Source organism: Panthera uncia, chromosome D2 (assembly GCF_023721935.1).
Source record: "Panthera uncia isolate 11264 chromosome D2, Puncia_PCG_1.0, whole genome shotgun sequence".
In the NCBI taxonomy this organism is placed as follows: Eukaryota; Metazoa; Chordata; class Mammalia; order Carnivora; family Felidae; genus Panthera; species Panthera uncia.
Genome location: NC_064818.1, coordinates 82406178 through 82420375, shown reverse-complemented (window position 1 = coordinate 82420375; position 14198 = coordinate 82406178). Strand labels below are relative to the sequence as shown.

The 14198-nt window shown below is 49.8% G+C and overlaps 1 protein-coding gene across 7 annotated transcripts in view; it reads left to right on the top strand.

Annotated features, from left to right (window-relative positions):
• CD2H10orf143 (chromosome D2 C10orf143 homolog) overlaps positions 1-13681 on the top strand; it is a 46292-nt gene extending 32611 nt beyond the window's left edge. For 4 of the 7 annotated variants that reach the window (XR_007460854.1, XR_007460856.1, XR_007460857.1 and 1 more), the window contains one exon: positions 143-13681. Coding sequence is in view for 1 of the 7 variants with exons in the window: in XM_049645904.1 (XP_049501861.1) it covers positions 13132-13161 (30 nt within the window). In the remaining 6 variants the exon portion in view is untranslated. The remainder of the gene's footprint in view (positions 1-142) is intronic. The other 3 variants (XR_007460855.1, XR_007460858.1, XM_049645904.1) reach the window with 3 other exon arrangements.
• Positions 13682-14198: the final 517 nt, after the last annotated feature.

The window sequence follows — 14198 nt, the reverse complement described above, 5'->3', positions numbered from 1 at the left end:
CAAGGGGGTGGGGGAGGGTGGGGAGGGGGGGGGGGTCACGAACTCACAACTGTGAGTTCGTGACCTGAGCCGAAGTTGGACGCTCAACCGCCTGAGCCATCCAGGCGCCCTGCTTTTCGACTTTCTGTGGTCTTTTCGTCAGGAGAATTCCTGCGCGTTGTGCTTCATTCCCTGGTGTAGTCCTTGAACAAGGGCGGAGTCAGACATCCAGCGGTCGGAACTTACTGTACTTTAGGTTGGTTCGTACAACAGCTGCACCTGCGCTGGATACAAATACGTGATGTTTACCTGGAGAGACACGGCCCCATTGTGAGTAAATTGTGTAAGTGCTGGTGACTAGATGGTGACCTTCCTTGTCCTCGTCCCATTTCCATGGAATGTATCTCTCAAATCCCCCCGTCTGTTGGGCAAATACTTGGAACGTAGTATGGATTCTTACTGCTCTAAGAGGTTGTGTTCTGGCATGAATGGCTTAAAGAAAAAAAATTTGGCTCAAACAGCTGATTGGATCATTTTAGCTAATATTCTGTTTGAACAACAGTATCTATTTGATTAGGATTTTTCCTTCCTTTGTAACTCCCCAGGCTTGCCTCTGTTATGTTTCATAGGAAATGAATCTGTGAGCAGAGAACCTATATTGATATGTAAATACATCATTTTTTCGTTAGTGCTCGATATTCTTTTCATCTAAATTTCAGAAGCCGACTTTAAAAAATCAGTTTCCCTTTATCTGTAGTCATTCTCAATAAAACTTTACCCAGGCTTGGGTGATTTAATATTTACACCCACTGTTTCTAAAAGTCTTATGTAAATAAAGATTGAAATGTGAATTTGAAAAGTCACACCTCTTGATATTTGAACAGACTATAGCTGCGTATATCTTCTTTTTCTAATAATACGGCTAGTTTCTCTCCTAAGCTTTTAAAATAATAAGACGCTATTTTTGTATTCTGGAACATCAAAAGGTTCAGTGTTAAATAAAAAGCAAATAGTATTTTTAGAAATGTGAGATCCCAGGGAGCAGTGCTTACCAGGAAATCACCAACAGACAGCAAGTCCGACTTTCAGAAGACTTCATTAGACACACGACTCCATCCACAGACGTGTGCCCGTGCACACAAGTGTGCCCCTTCTGTACCACTGTTCCCGTAGTGGAGCCAGGGTGGTGACCTTGGGTCACAGAGAAGCACAGGGTGCACCGGGGAGTCTGTGGGGCCCTGAAGGGAAACGCCCCTTCTTTGGTGCTCCCCGCCTCCCCCCACAACCTCCTTTGTGCCTCGTTTTCTGGTGTGGTTCTGGCTTGGCGGGACCTCACCTGATCGGCCGGTCCTGCCCTGAGTCCTCAGGCAGCTGTCGCAGCTCGGAGCCCGAGTTTCTGCTGTCATTCTACTCCTGAGCTCTTGGTTTTTAGCACGAATCATTTCTCATGAATGCAGGGTCTTGGGTTCTCGCGTATGCGGGGACTTTTCGGTTGCCCTTCTCCATCCGCCTTGTCGCCCAGGCTGGCGCGTGGTCTCCTCCCTGTGCGGTCTGTTCTGGCTCCCCTTGCAGCGATCGCCATTTGGGCCTTGCCGCGGGGTCTCTGCTGTCGTGCGTGCTGTTCCTTGGAGGCACCTTCTCTTAGCCCTGCTTCGTCCTGCTCGGGTGACCGACGGCTGCAGTGAAAGCGGCCCCTGTCCTTGTGGTGGGACGTGGCGTTCCGTCCTTTGGGGAGTCCACCCTTCCCCAGGCCGGGGTGCCACCTCTCTGCAGCCCCGTCCGGGGCTGTGAACCTGGAGGCAGTGCCAGTGGCCACCATCGCTGATGACCTCTCCTTCGTGGGCGGTTCCAGGACTGGGCCACAGCCTGGCCACGACGCCTCCTTTCTCGGGTCAGCTTAGCCCGCTGGGTGCAGGGCCCACGGTGGCCGAGTGGACCGTGGAAACCGTGCCATCCTTTGCAAATTCTAATCCGTTCGATGAAACCCAATAGGGCCGTGGAAGGTCTGTAGGGCAGTCAAATGAAGGTACGTGGTGTGGGGGTGGGGGCACCGTAAGGCAGGAAATTGTAGGAAAAGCAGATCTCCCTTGTTCGTTGAGGTGCCGTGTCCTGGCACCAGTTTTCCAAGTGGCATCCGGTCCCCGTCGCCCTAGCTCCCCAGTGCATGAGCCCTGCAGGGGCAGGGCCACCTTCAGATTGTATTGGGTCTTCATGATGGTCGCCTGCCCGGTTTTTCTCAGCTCTGTGCCCCACCTTTGCTCTGCTCTGTGTTGTGGAGACTGTGCTTCTAGACTCCTTGGCTTCTGGTTTCTGACCCTGGACCCTGGAGTCTGGAGGGAGGGTGGGGTGGAAGCCAGGGCACCTCTCTCCCCCCACCTCACCCCCAAGGCAGCCTCTCAGCCCCTCCCTCCAAGATGCCAGCTCCTGTAGAGTTAGCCCGCTTGCCCCCAGCTCCTGCCAGGTGGCACGGGCTTCCGGGCTCTGTGGTCATTTTGCTTCCGCTTGTGTTCCGTGCCGGGGCCTGTGGCTGTCTGCGTGGGGGCATGGGCTTGCCTTGACCTCCCCTGCGGGGCTTCTCTGCTCTTCCGTGAGCGGTTGAAGCCATATTAAATTCCCTGCGTGAAATACCTGCATTCGTTTCTGAACTGTATCCTACCTAATTGCCTGAAGAGTAGACCAGTCCTCTTGGACAAAAAAAAAAAAGATTGCAGTTTTAAACACGGGCCTCTGGGTCTCTGTTGCCCACCCTCAGGCCTCAGGGTGTGGTTCAGCAAGCGTGGCATTTTGCAGCACGGGCAGAGCCTGCCCCAGCCCGGAGCTGCCTGGGCGATGTGGTGAGCCCGGGCATTAGATCGAAAGAGTCAGGCCCTTTAATATTGCTCATCACTGGTGGTGTTTGTTCTGTTATCTGGGGTGAGCTGGGTTTTAGTACCTAAACTGGTGCTGAATTGCCACATAAAAGCCGATGTACAAACCACGATGTTTTGGTTTTATGGATCCCCCCCCACACACACACCCCCCAACAAGTTGATTTTAGATAACAGCCTGTTCATTAGTGATGAGGGCAGGTACTAAGGGGAGTAGACCTAATAAGCCTCTGTGCTGTTCCCAGGCTGACACTGAAGTCCCTTGCCTGACAGTGTAGGGGAAGGGCGGGAGAAGGAGAGGCGGGCGGGGCGTGGGGTGTGTGGTCCAGCCTGTTGTCCAGCCTCCCGGCTGCAGCAGCCCAAGTATGGTTACTCTGATTCTGAATGGATATTCTTGTTTTCTTTGTACTTTTTATCTCCAAATGCGTGACCTTTAAAATATTTGTTTTGTGTTATTTACTCACCTGTCTGATTGGTAAGTGCTTCCTACATCTGTGGCATCTCTAAATACTGGGCTGAGACAGAAACCAACCCAGGGCCCAGGGTGCAGAGAGCCTGCCTTTCTCCTGGCCTGCGTCGCAGCAGGAGGATGGCTGTGGCCAGGCTTAGTGGTCCAGGCGTCTAGCGGGGACGAGGCCGGGATGAAAACGTGGTGTTCTGACGCAGACGAAGGATGATCGATGAGCAGCTGTTTGCTCTTTGTGCCTCGTTTCAGCACTAGCTGCTTCTGGTCGGTCCTTCATTCTTATGTCCTGAGAGAGGAAAACACAATCAGGTGGGTTCAAGGGAAATTTCATCGATTATTCCGTGAGAATCAAATCATGCTTGTGCATTTCCCCAGCTTGGCCAAGGATGCCAGAGTTTGTTGAACCTCGTGCATTCATGCTTGAGGAGAACGGGGTCCAACATGGTGGGCGGGCAGGCGGGCTCCAGCGGTCACCGCAGCCCGCCCCTCCGCCCGCTCCTCTCGGCTGGTCTTTGTGTGTGTTTACAGCCCGCGTGCCAGCCTCACCAGCCCCCCAACCCCGCACATGGCCACAGACATCAGCTCTCACCTGCTGAGAGGTGCTGCAGTGAGTGAGTGAGTGAGTGAGAGAGAGGTGTCCTTGTGGACATCACTCCCAGATGCCAGGAGAGCGTCTGGGCTCAGACACAGCGCTGAATTATTCAAACTGGATGAACACGCTGGCTGAGAAGAGAGTTTGGCTGTGTCAGTACAGCCAAGTGTGAATCCCAGAACAGATGAGTTTGGATAGACTTCTTACCAAATCTTCAGATTTAGCTTCTGACAGTAAATGTTTTCTCTAGAATACAGCAACCAGGAAAATTGTTTTTTTGTTTTTTTAATTTTTTTTAACGTTTATTTATTTTTGAGACAGAGAGAGACAGAGCATGAACAGGGAGGGGCAGAGAGAGAGGGAGACACAGAATGTGAAATGGGCTCCAGGCTCTGAGCTGTCAGCACAGAGCCCGACGCGGGGCTCGAACCCACGGACCGTGAGATCGTGACCTGAGCCGAAGTCGGACGCCCAACCGACTGAGCCACCCAGGCGCCCCTGTTTTGTTTTTTTTAACTATGTTATTGAGATCAGAGCCTTCAGATAACTAGAAAAACCAAACAAACATTTCTTTCTTGCAAATAAAATAAGTTAAACTGTGAGGAGATGGTGAATGGATTGAAAACACTTTAAGAAAGATGTAATTTAGACTTGCTAGGGGCATGTTAGGTGCGCTGATGCAAATGTATCCACCTTCTGGTACAGATAAAAGCATGAAATGCGTAGTTAACGTGTAATAAGTGAAGAGAGAGAAAACAAAAGGAGAACAATAGATACACATCCCTGGTGGCAGTTACTAAGTCCCCACCTTTGTTGAGTTTGGTCCTAGAGTAGGCCGGGGGGACTGGGGGGTGGGGAGGCTGGGGGACTAGAATTCTGATGTCCAGAGGCAGATAGATGTGACTTTGGCCAGTGGAGGTGTGGGAGCTAGAACCTGGACCCTTGCCTAAAGTTCCGAGCCTGGAAGATCTACTTGTCCCTTAAGGGGACTAGAAATTAAAACACCAGGCCATAAACGGGTGTCTGGGCCCCAGGCTGGTTCTCTTTCTCAGTGGTACAAGAACCAAAAGCAAAGCATGAACATAGAAATAGATACAGACTCTCGAAGTCCATTAAGGCCCTGGATAGTGGCAAATGCAGAATCGTCCTGCAGGCACACCTCCACCATCCAGAGCACACAGGCTGCAGAGGTCAGACAGTCTGCACTGAGGATGCCAGAACAATTGTCAGAACAATACAAATGACACCCATAGATCTATAGCTGGGGTGAGGGGGGTGTTGGGGACACATCAGGAATTATAACGAGAATACAAACCCCCAAGACTCTGAAATAGAAAAGAACTTGAAATTTGCCATAAGACTGATTGTTTTAAATTTAAAAATGATTAAAGAGGAAATAGAGCCATAATCAAAGGTGAGTATAGTGTAAAACGAGAATTGGAAGGTTGAAAAAACTAACCTAAAAGTGAGTGACATGGCCACTGAAGTTAGATGTAGTTAAAGACAGAATTCGTGAACTAGCTTTGTCTGGAGAAGTCATCCAAAGCACCTCAGGAGATTATAAAGAGACAGAAAGTATAGAAGGTGTGATGCAGAGTCTGAGGAAAGAATGGAAACCCAATCATGAAATCCAGAAGGAAGGAGTTTAGAGAAGAGGAGGAAAAAATAATGAAATGACCCGACTTGAAAAGATTCATGGCTTTTGGAAAGATAGTAGCTGAGAATTTTCCAGAATTAAAGGAAAGACATGTGTCGCCAGACAGTCTTGAAGCAAAAGAACAAGGTGACGAAGGTCACCTGTCAGATGTCAAGATCCATTACAGAGTGATAAGGGTTAAGACAGTGCTGGCCCAGGGATAGAGAAATAGACCAGTGAGATAAAAGGGAGAGCGTTAAACTTGCATATACGGCAACTGACAACAGTGTAGAGACTCAACGGCAAGTCAGGCGGGAAGGACAAGGTCTCTCAACTGTGCTAACTTACGTGGCCATCTACATGAGGAAAGGTAAGAGCAGATCTCTGCCTCACAGAAATCAATCCTGGGAGGTGGGGGGAAGGTTAAAGACCCTAAATGTCCACACAGAATTGTACAATCTAACAAACTCACAGGGGAAGGACTGGTATATTTGGCTATGAACATAAGCTACGTCGCATGCCAAAATCCCTCCACACTGTTGAAGAAGATCCCATAAAGCAGGGAAGACATTTGTGACATGCCAAACAGAGACTCGCAGATAAATGGACAAAGTGTATGAATTGGCAATTGAGAGAAGAGGAAACCCAATTAGCCAGTAAACATAAACAGATGTTAAGCCTTGCTAGTAATTAAGGGTATCAAATTTAAGCACCAAATTGGCAAATAATAACAACGATAATAGCAAACCTCAGAAGTATGGAGAAGGGAATGGGATGTCCATTCCGCTAGTCCTCCTCCCCTGACTTCGGTCCTACCTCCTTACCCTTTCCCCTGGCTTAGATGGGAAGGTTTCCCAAACTTGATCCCTGTCGAGATGATCGGTAGGAGACTGATCAGGAAAGTTGTTCCGAGTCACTCATTAGAAGCCGACGACAGAAGTGAGGGCGGGGTGTGGGGTGAAAGGCTCTGCCCACCTCATTCGAGGCCGTGCACGTTGACACAGTGAAAGGGAGAGCAGATCCCTGCTAGGGAGGGTGGTGGGCATTCCCTGTGACCCAGAAGATTCTTTCCTGGGAGGAATGCACACAAGGTAATTGTAGTTGCATTGTTTGCCGAGCAAACAGCCAGAAACCTGACTGTCCTGTGGGACAGTGGGTAGGTGAGTTTGGGTATATGAATTTGACAAAGTATCACAGTAAAAATGGATGAACTTAAGGAAACTACAGAAGAATGTGTATAGAATGATGCCATTTAGATACAATTTTAAACTTGTAAAACATGGATATTAACTGAAAGAAGACATTCCTGAGAATGAGAAACTTCAGGTTCAGGATGACGAGTTCGTTTCTCCTTAGGGAGTGAGGGCTCAGGATGTACAGGGTGTTCAAGTTGTATCTGTCATGCCCTGTCTCCCAAGCCATGTGGTGTTTCGTGAGGGTGGGTCTGTTTGTGTCTATACCTTTCTTGTGTTCCTGAAATCATGGTGGGTAGGCCTTGCGCATGACCTGTCAGCACATCTCTCATGGAGCTGCTTAGGAGGCAGGGAGGGGTCATGCTTTGGCCACAGACCTCTCGGTGGTGAAAACAGACACCAGGAGACTTTAGAATAGTGTCTTTGACACGCTCAGAGGACAGGTCCTTTGTGGACATGTGGGCTGGCTGTACTAAGCACGAGGCTAGGATGGCCAGCGCAGCGGGGATGGCAGAAGAGACAATGTAAACAGACCAGTAACAGTGAAACAAATTGGGAAAGTTAGCAAAAAGCTACCATCGCAGATGGCTTCTTAGGTTAAAAAAGTCCTACTTGAAGTAACAGAAGCATGAGTTAACATTAGAAAACCTACTGCATTGATCAGAGGAGAGAAACCAACGATCATCCAAATCTAAATAAATGCAGGCTCCAGATCCCACTGATGGGAAGAACTCAGCAAACCAGAACTAGAAGTGTCTATCCTGGGAAGGTTTAGGGTTCGTCACACTGGGTGGAAGCATTTCCGTTGATGAAGAGGGAAACACAAGTTTGCTGCTGTCGCTCGCTCCCTGACTACCCAGGGAGGGGTAATGCTTCCATTTTGGACACCGTGAGATGGGAGAAAAGAAGCAGTGGTGTAACAATTGGAAAGGAAAAGATAAGTTTTTATTTCAGATGATACAATTACCCACATAGGAGATCCAAGAGAAGTCACAGATAAAGTGCTAAAACTGATACTCATCGCACTTGTTGGATAGAAGATGAACACTCAAACAGGATAGATGAATGGATAGAGAAGCTGTAGACACACTCCATGGAATGTTACCCAGCCATAAAAAAGAATGAACTTCTGCCATTTGCAACAACGTGGATAAACCTCAGGGGTGTTACGCTGAGTGGGGTAAGTCAGAAAGAGACATACCGTGCAGTCCCACTACCGCGTCGGATCTTTTATTTAAAAACAAAAGCGGCTAATACATACTGAGAACAGGCTGGTGGATGCCCAGGGTAGGGAGCTGGAGAAATGGGTGAAAGGGATCAAAAGGTGAAATGGAAACAAAAATTTTAAAAGACAGCAACAGCAGCAGCAGCGGGTAAGTGGATTCTTTAAAGTCCTCAGACTCCTCACAAGGCAGCCTGCTTGAGATCAGAGCATCCCCTCGAGGTGTCAGATGCCCCTTCCCTAGAGCCCATGCCCGTGAGCTTGAGAGAAAACAATTTTATGATGATAGCCGGATTTTGGAGAGTCTGTCCTTAGTGCCTGCTTTTGAAGTCCACGAAAGCTGTGTGTACAGTTTTGTTTTTAGCTTTAAACTCAAGGCTTTTCCTATAATGTACCTTCCTCCACATTCCCTATTTTTTTTAATGTTTATTATTTTTGAGAGCAAGAGAAACAGAGTGTGAGCAGAGGAGGGGCAGAGAGAGAGGGGGACACAGAATCAAAAGCAGCTCCAGGCTCCAAGCTCCAAGCTGTCAGCACAGAGCCCAACAGGGGCTTGAACTCAGAAACAGTGAGAGATCATGACCTGAGCTGAAGTCGGACACCTAGCCACCCAAGCCACCCAGGCGCCCCCCTCCATATTCCCTATTTGTAAAATACGGTCTGTCTCGAGCTCAGCAATGTTCCTCTGTGTTCCCCTCAGCCCCGTTCCCCATGGACGTGAGTACCGTGAGTCTCCTTGCTCTGGCAGGTGGAGCAGCCTCTGCCTGTTCAGTCTCCATCTTCTTTTCCCCAGCAGGAGCCCCTGACTCGGCCTCGGAAGGGGGAGGAGGTTGTGGAACGCCACCCCGACTTCAGTTCTGCCCACGTGTCCTTTCCCCCTGGTCTAAGTGCACTGCTTCCCAAACTTGATCCTGTCACAGACAGTCGGTGGGGAGGATTATAAACCGTTTGCTCATTACTGTTCTGAGTTGATCATTAGAAGCTGTTGCTGAGTACTGCTGAGTACTACTGAGTACTGCTGAGTGCTGAGCTCTGTTCCTATTGCCCACTCCCACCCCCTGCAAGGGTCTTCATTGGGTAGGCCAGGGCGCGTTCCAACGCCTGAGAGCTCTGGAAAAGCTGGAGCAGAGGCAGAACGTGATTTCAGGAATCGGGGCTTCTTTGCCTTCATGTGGGCCCCACTGTCCTCAACGACTCAGACTCATACTGGCACTTTAACTTCGTAAGGAGGTGGAAAGTTCAAATACAGCATTCCTGAATTTCTTAGCAGTTCGTGCTGGGACCTGGTGGGATGAGGGAGAGCTCACTCCTGGGCGTGCGCCTCCCTGCTGCTCAGTGCAGGCTCTGTCCTGCACGACACAGGGCCCGGGGCACACTGGAAGGGCACGTCCAGGTTCCACCCTCATCCCCTCCCACCTCACCATACCCCTCTCCAGCAAACAAGGGTGCTGTAGTGTGGTAGTGCTGTGGTCTGTCCTCAGCAGAATGTACCTGCAGAAAAGGCAGTCCCAGGCCCAGGAAATAGGCTCTGGAAGCGGAGCAGGGGTGGGAACATCCCGTTGGCCCCGTGGATTCCTTACCCCATGGAGAGGTATAGCCAGGATGGGCTGGGGAGGTTCCTCTGGAACATGAGGCCCAAGGTGGTGGGTACACTGTTAAGGAAGCTTGGATGGAGGGAGAGAGAGAGAGAAACTCTTAGCAGTAATAATTAGGAAACAAATCACACTCGTATTATTTCTTCTGGATGTGAGAAGCATCAAGCCCTTGGATGACTAGAAGGACAGAACAAGAACTTCTTAAAGAGTAAAATCTGTTCCACTCTGAGGAGACGGTGAAGTGCATTAAAAGGCAAGTTAGCACTTTAAGAAACGATTTAGGCTTCCTAAAGTCTGGATTTGACTTACTGTCCAATATCCTTTAAATTCAACCTGAAGGATGCCCTTCAGTATTTCTTGTAGGGTAGGTCTAGCTGCAACAGATTTTCTCTGTTTATCCAGAGATGTTTACATAGCCCATTCATTTCTGCAGGATAGTTTGGCTGGATATAGAATTCTTGATTGACGGTCTTTTAGCACTTTGAATACACACTGTCACTGCCTTCTGACTTCTGTATTTCTGATGAGAAGTCAGCTGTTAACTTTCTGGAGGGTCCCTCTCCCTCTCTGCCTTCAGGAGGATTTGAGTTTTGACAGTGTTATTCTGCTGTGTCCAAGTCTGGACGTCTTTGGGTCTGAGGCCCTCCCAATATTAGAAACGAATAAAAGCTCTCTTCTAAAACATCTCTCTCTTGGTGGAAATACATTGGAGTTGTATTTTATCAAAAGTGGTATATTCCCCCTGTTTCTTATAAGATTACTTTTTAAGCCCAGTCAGGCCATAAGGTGTGGTCAGTCAGCATGAGACTCACAGGTAAGGCACAACACCCTCTTCCTGCCTGTCACGTTGGAGACTTAGCACCCAGATCTCCCCTGTCAGCCACAGGGTGTTGCAGAGTCAGAGGACTAGGACCTTGCTTCTAGATTGGTGATAGGACAGGCTCCTTTTTGGGTGTACCTGTGGCTCTATGCTCCAAGAGGGACATTGACCAAGTGGAACGAATTGAGGAGAGGGAATGGAACGAAGCAGGAACTCCGAGCATTGGTGAAAGGCTTAAAGGAGCAGTTTCTGTGTTTAAGATTCTGGACTCAGTTGGGCGCCTGGGTGGCTCAGTCGGGTTGGGCATCCGACTTCAGCTCAGGTCATGATCTCGCAGTCCGTGAGTTCGAGCCCCGCGTCAGGCTCTGGGCTGATGGCTCAGAGCCTGGAGCCTGCTTCCGATTCTGTGTCTCCGTCTCTCTCTGCCCCTCCCCCGTTCATGCTCTGTCTCTCTCTGTCTCAAAAATAAATAAACGTTAAAAAAAAATTTAAGATTCTGGACTCGGCCTTCATATTGATGTGGCTCCGTCTGTCTCATTGTCCCGAGTCTTGTCCATTCTGCCTCCAACACATCTTCAGATAACCCCATCCAGTGGAAAGGGGGCGGCTGGGGGCTGGAGGGAGACCTCTCAGCAAAATATTTTTTTAAAAAAATTTTGGTATTTGGTGGTGCTATTGGCAGCAGTAATGATGATATGATGATATGATGATGATGATGATGATGATGATGATGGTGAATTAAAGAGCCTGATCTAGTCCCCTCCCCCCGGGATGTCCCTCCCTCAAGAGAGGCCCCATCTTCCCTGGAGTCTTGCCTCCTGGCCCTGTCCACTGCACTCCCTCTCCCAGAGCATCTCAGAGTGAGTTTCCCAAGCTCTGTGTGACCCCATCTCTGCCACTTCCTGTGCCTGGGGCAGTGCTTCCTCGCCCAGGCTCCTGCTGCTGAGCGGCTCAGGACAAGAGCTTCCTGGCCAGAGAAGTTGGGGAAGCGCTATGTCCTTTCCCCACCTTTTGGAGAGTTGATGGGTAGTAGGTGATTAAAGAGCCCAAGAACCACAGTAAAGACTCTTGTTTAAATGTCCTTTTATAAAGGGATGCTTGTTACACATGCAGTGCAGAGGCTATTTTGGGAAACAGAGGCCTGTTGAATAAATTCAACACCTATAAATTTCACAATCTGGGCACAGCATGGCATTCCAGATAGATCCCCTGTCCCTGCCTGTGTGTGCTGTGAACCCTAGCTTCAGTCATCGCAGATGACTTCCCTGGTTCTGGGACATTCTTTTTTATTTTTTTTATTTTTAATTTTTTTTTTAATGTTTAGTTTTGAGAGAGAGAGAGAGAGAGAGAGAGAGAGCGAGCGAGCACGAGCGGGGGAGGGGCAGAGAAAGAGGGAGACACAGAATCCGAAGCAGGCTCCAGGCTCTGAGCTGTCAGCACAGAGCCTGACGAGGGCTTGAACTCATGGACTGCAAGATCATGATCTGAGCTGAAGTCAGATGCTTAACCAACTGTGCCACCCAGGCACTCCTGGTTCTGGAACATTCTGATCTGTTCTCACTGCCAGTGAGCCCTTTCACCTTGTAAGATTGTGTTCTGCCTTCTTGGTCCACTAAAATACCTGTCCTGTGTAAAGCCTTTGCTGACTGCTCCTTGGGTAGAATCTGAGATCTCCAGAGCATCTTATTCCAATCTGCCGGGATGATCCATCCTTGTGAAACATGCTGACAAGCCTGGGTGCCACTTCCCCTGCCGTGTGCCAGTCCCAGGTCTTTCGTGTTGGGTCCCTGTGGCTCAGGGCAGTACATACCTTCGAGGAAATGGACACCATCGTGGACCAGACCACTTTGTCCCCTCCACTGCCTGGCCCAGCCCACCCTTCCTGGCCTCCACAAACCCAAGGAGCCACTGGCATCGTGATGTGGTCTTGGAGAGCAGGGCTCCCCTGCCAGCTGCTGTCATTGGGCCACGGATCCACACTGCTCTCTGCTGGGATGGTGACCAACTGGGACGAAGGTTTCTAGACTCTGGACAAGACCTCTCACTTCACACAGTGTCGGGCCACCTGTCTGCCCCTAGCCATCTGGTCCTTCCCAGTTATTTCTGTGGGCAAAGGCGAGGAGGCCTCAGGTGGGATGGGCAGAAGCCCTGGACTGTTACCAACTGGGGTTACTTCCCCCGACAGGAACCACTACAGCTTCTCTGTGTTGGGTTCCTATTCAGTATTTAGTCAACATCGTTTGAAAAAATTCTATTTCACGGGATGCCTGGTTGGCTCAGTCAGTTGAGCGTCCAACTCTTGACTTCGGCTCAGGTCATGATCTCACAGTATAGGAGCTCGAGCCCCGCGCCGGGCTCTGTGCTGCTGACAGTGTGGAGCCTGCTGTGAATCCTCGGTCTCCCTCTCTCTCTGCCCCTCCCCTGCTCGCACTCTATTGCTCTCTCTCAAATAAATAAACATAAAAAAATAATTCTATTTTATGAATATATAAGTTATATTTTCAGTCTCTTTGTTTTCCTTCATAGCATGTAGGAAAGAAGAAAAATGTTTATTTGAGAACATTCTATGTAACAGGCACCGTAGGAAGTGCCCTAAATATGTTTTATTATATGTTCTGGATACTCTGTAAATGTAGATTCACCTCAGAAATAAAACATTCGTACAAGTGTGCGCCCTGTCGTTCTAAACGCAGTGCTTTGTGTCAGTGGACAGACAGCCACAGCAAATTACTTCCCACGGTGTACTTTTGTGTCATCGTAGGGACATCTTAGCCACACGGAGAACTATTAGAAGGTGCAAGCGGGAAGGCTCCGGTCTGGGTTCCAGCCATCCACGTGCCAGCGAGTGTCGTGTCCTGGATGGACGTGGGCGCCCACCTGTTCACGCTGCAGCCCGTTGTCCTCTCGCTCGGGTGACCCCCGTGCCCACCACGCCAGAGCCAGGAGGACCCCGTCCCCTCAGAGGAGCCTTCCGACCGTTGTTACCTGCCACAGCCTCCTTTCAGATGTATCGTTTGCATCATGTCAAAGTTAAAAAAAGATTCAGTGTCAGATTCCCTATGAGGTTTGAGGGCCCAGTGGCTCATGGAGCTTCGTCCGGGCTCTTCCGTCAGGCTTTCCAGTTGTTTTTTGGGTGTGTCCAGGGCTGCTTGTGCTCTTTTTTAACTAAAAGACTTATTTTTATATTTAAAATACTCTATAATCTTAACCTGGATTTTACTAAATGCTGGTATCCAATCTGTTCCATGTAATTCCCCAACCGAAGTTGTCAGGCACAGGGCTTCCTTTATATTAAAGTGAAATTTCTTATTTCTCTTGGGTTTTCAATGCATCGTCGGAGTGTGCAGACTGGCGTCATTTTCCCTGGGTCTGAGGGCTTCCTGACACGTCCTCGTACTTAGTAGGCAAGGTCCTCTCGAAACTACTGGGTTATAGGACGACTCTGGCTCTTTGCCCTCCCAAAGCCCGAGCGGGACGGCGTCCCTGCACCCTCCGTTTTCATTGGTCACCCCCCCGGCCGTGTTCTGTGCCGGTGCCCGCCCCAGCACTGACATTCCAAAGAGCCGGTCCGCAGTCCCGTGTGTGGTCGTGGAGGGACTTGGTGTTGCACAGAAGGGCAGAAGACTGGGCGTTGGGAGGAGACGAGGCCAGTACCCGTGGTGACGTGGCTTACCCAGAATCTCAGGCGCACCGCTGTGTCACGGGGAAGAGATCGGACTGTTCTGCCCCCGGCGGCTTGGAGGTCACCAGTCATTCAGCCCTGGGTCAGGGCACATACCTGGCCTGAGACGAGACCGCAGTCCTCACCAGACAGCCAGGGCTGAGAGC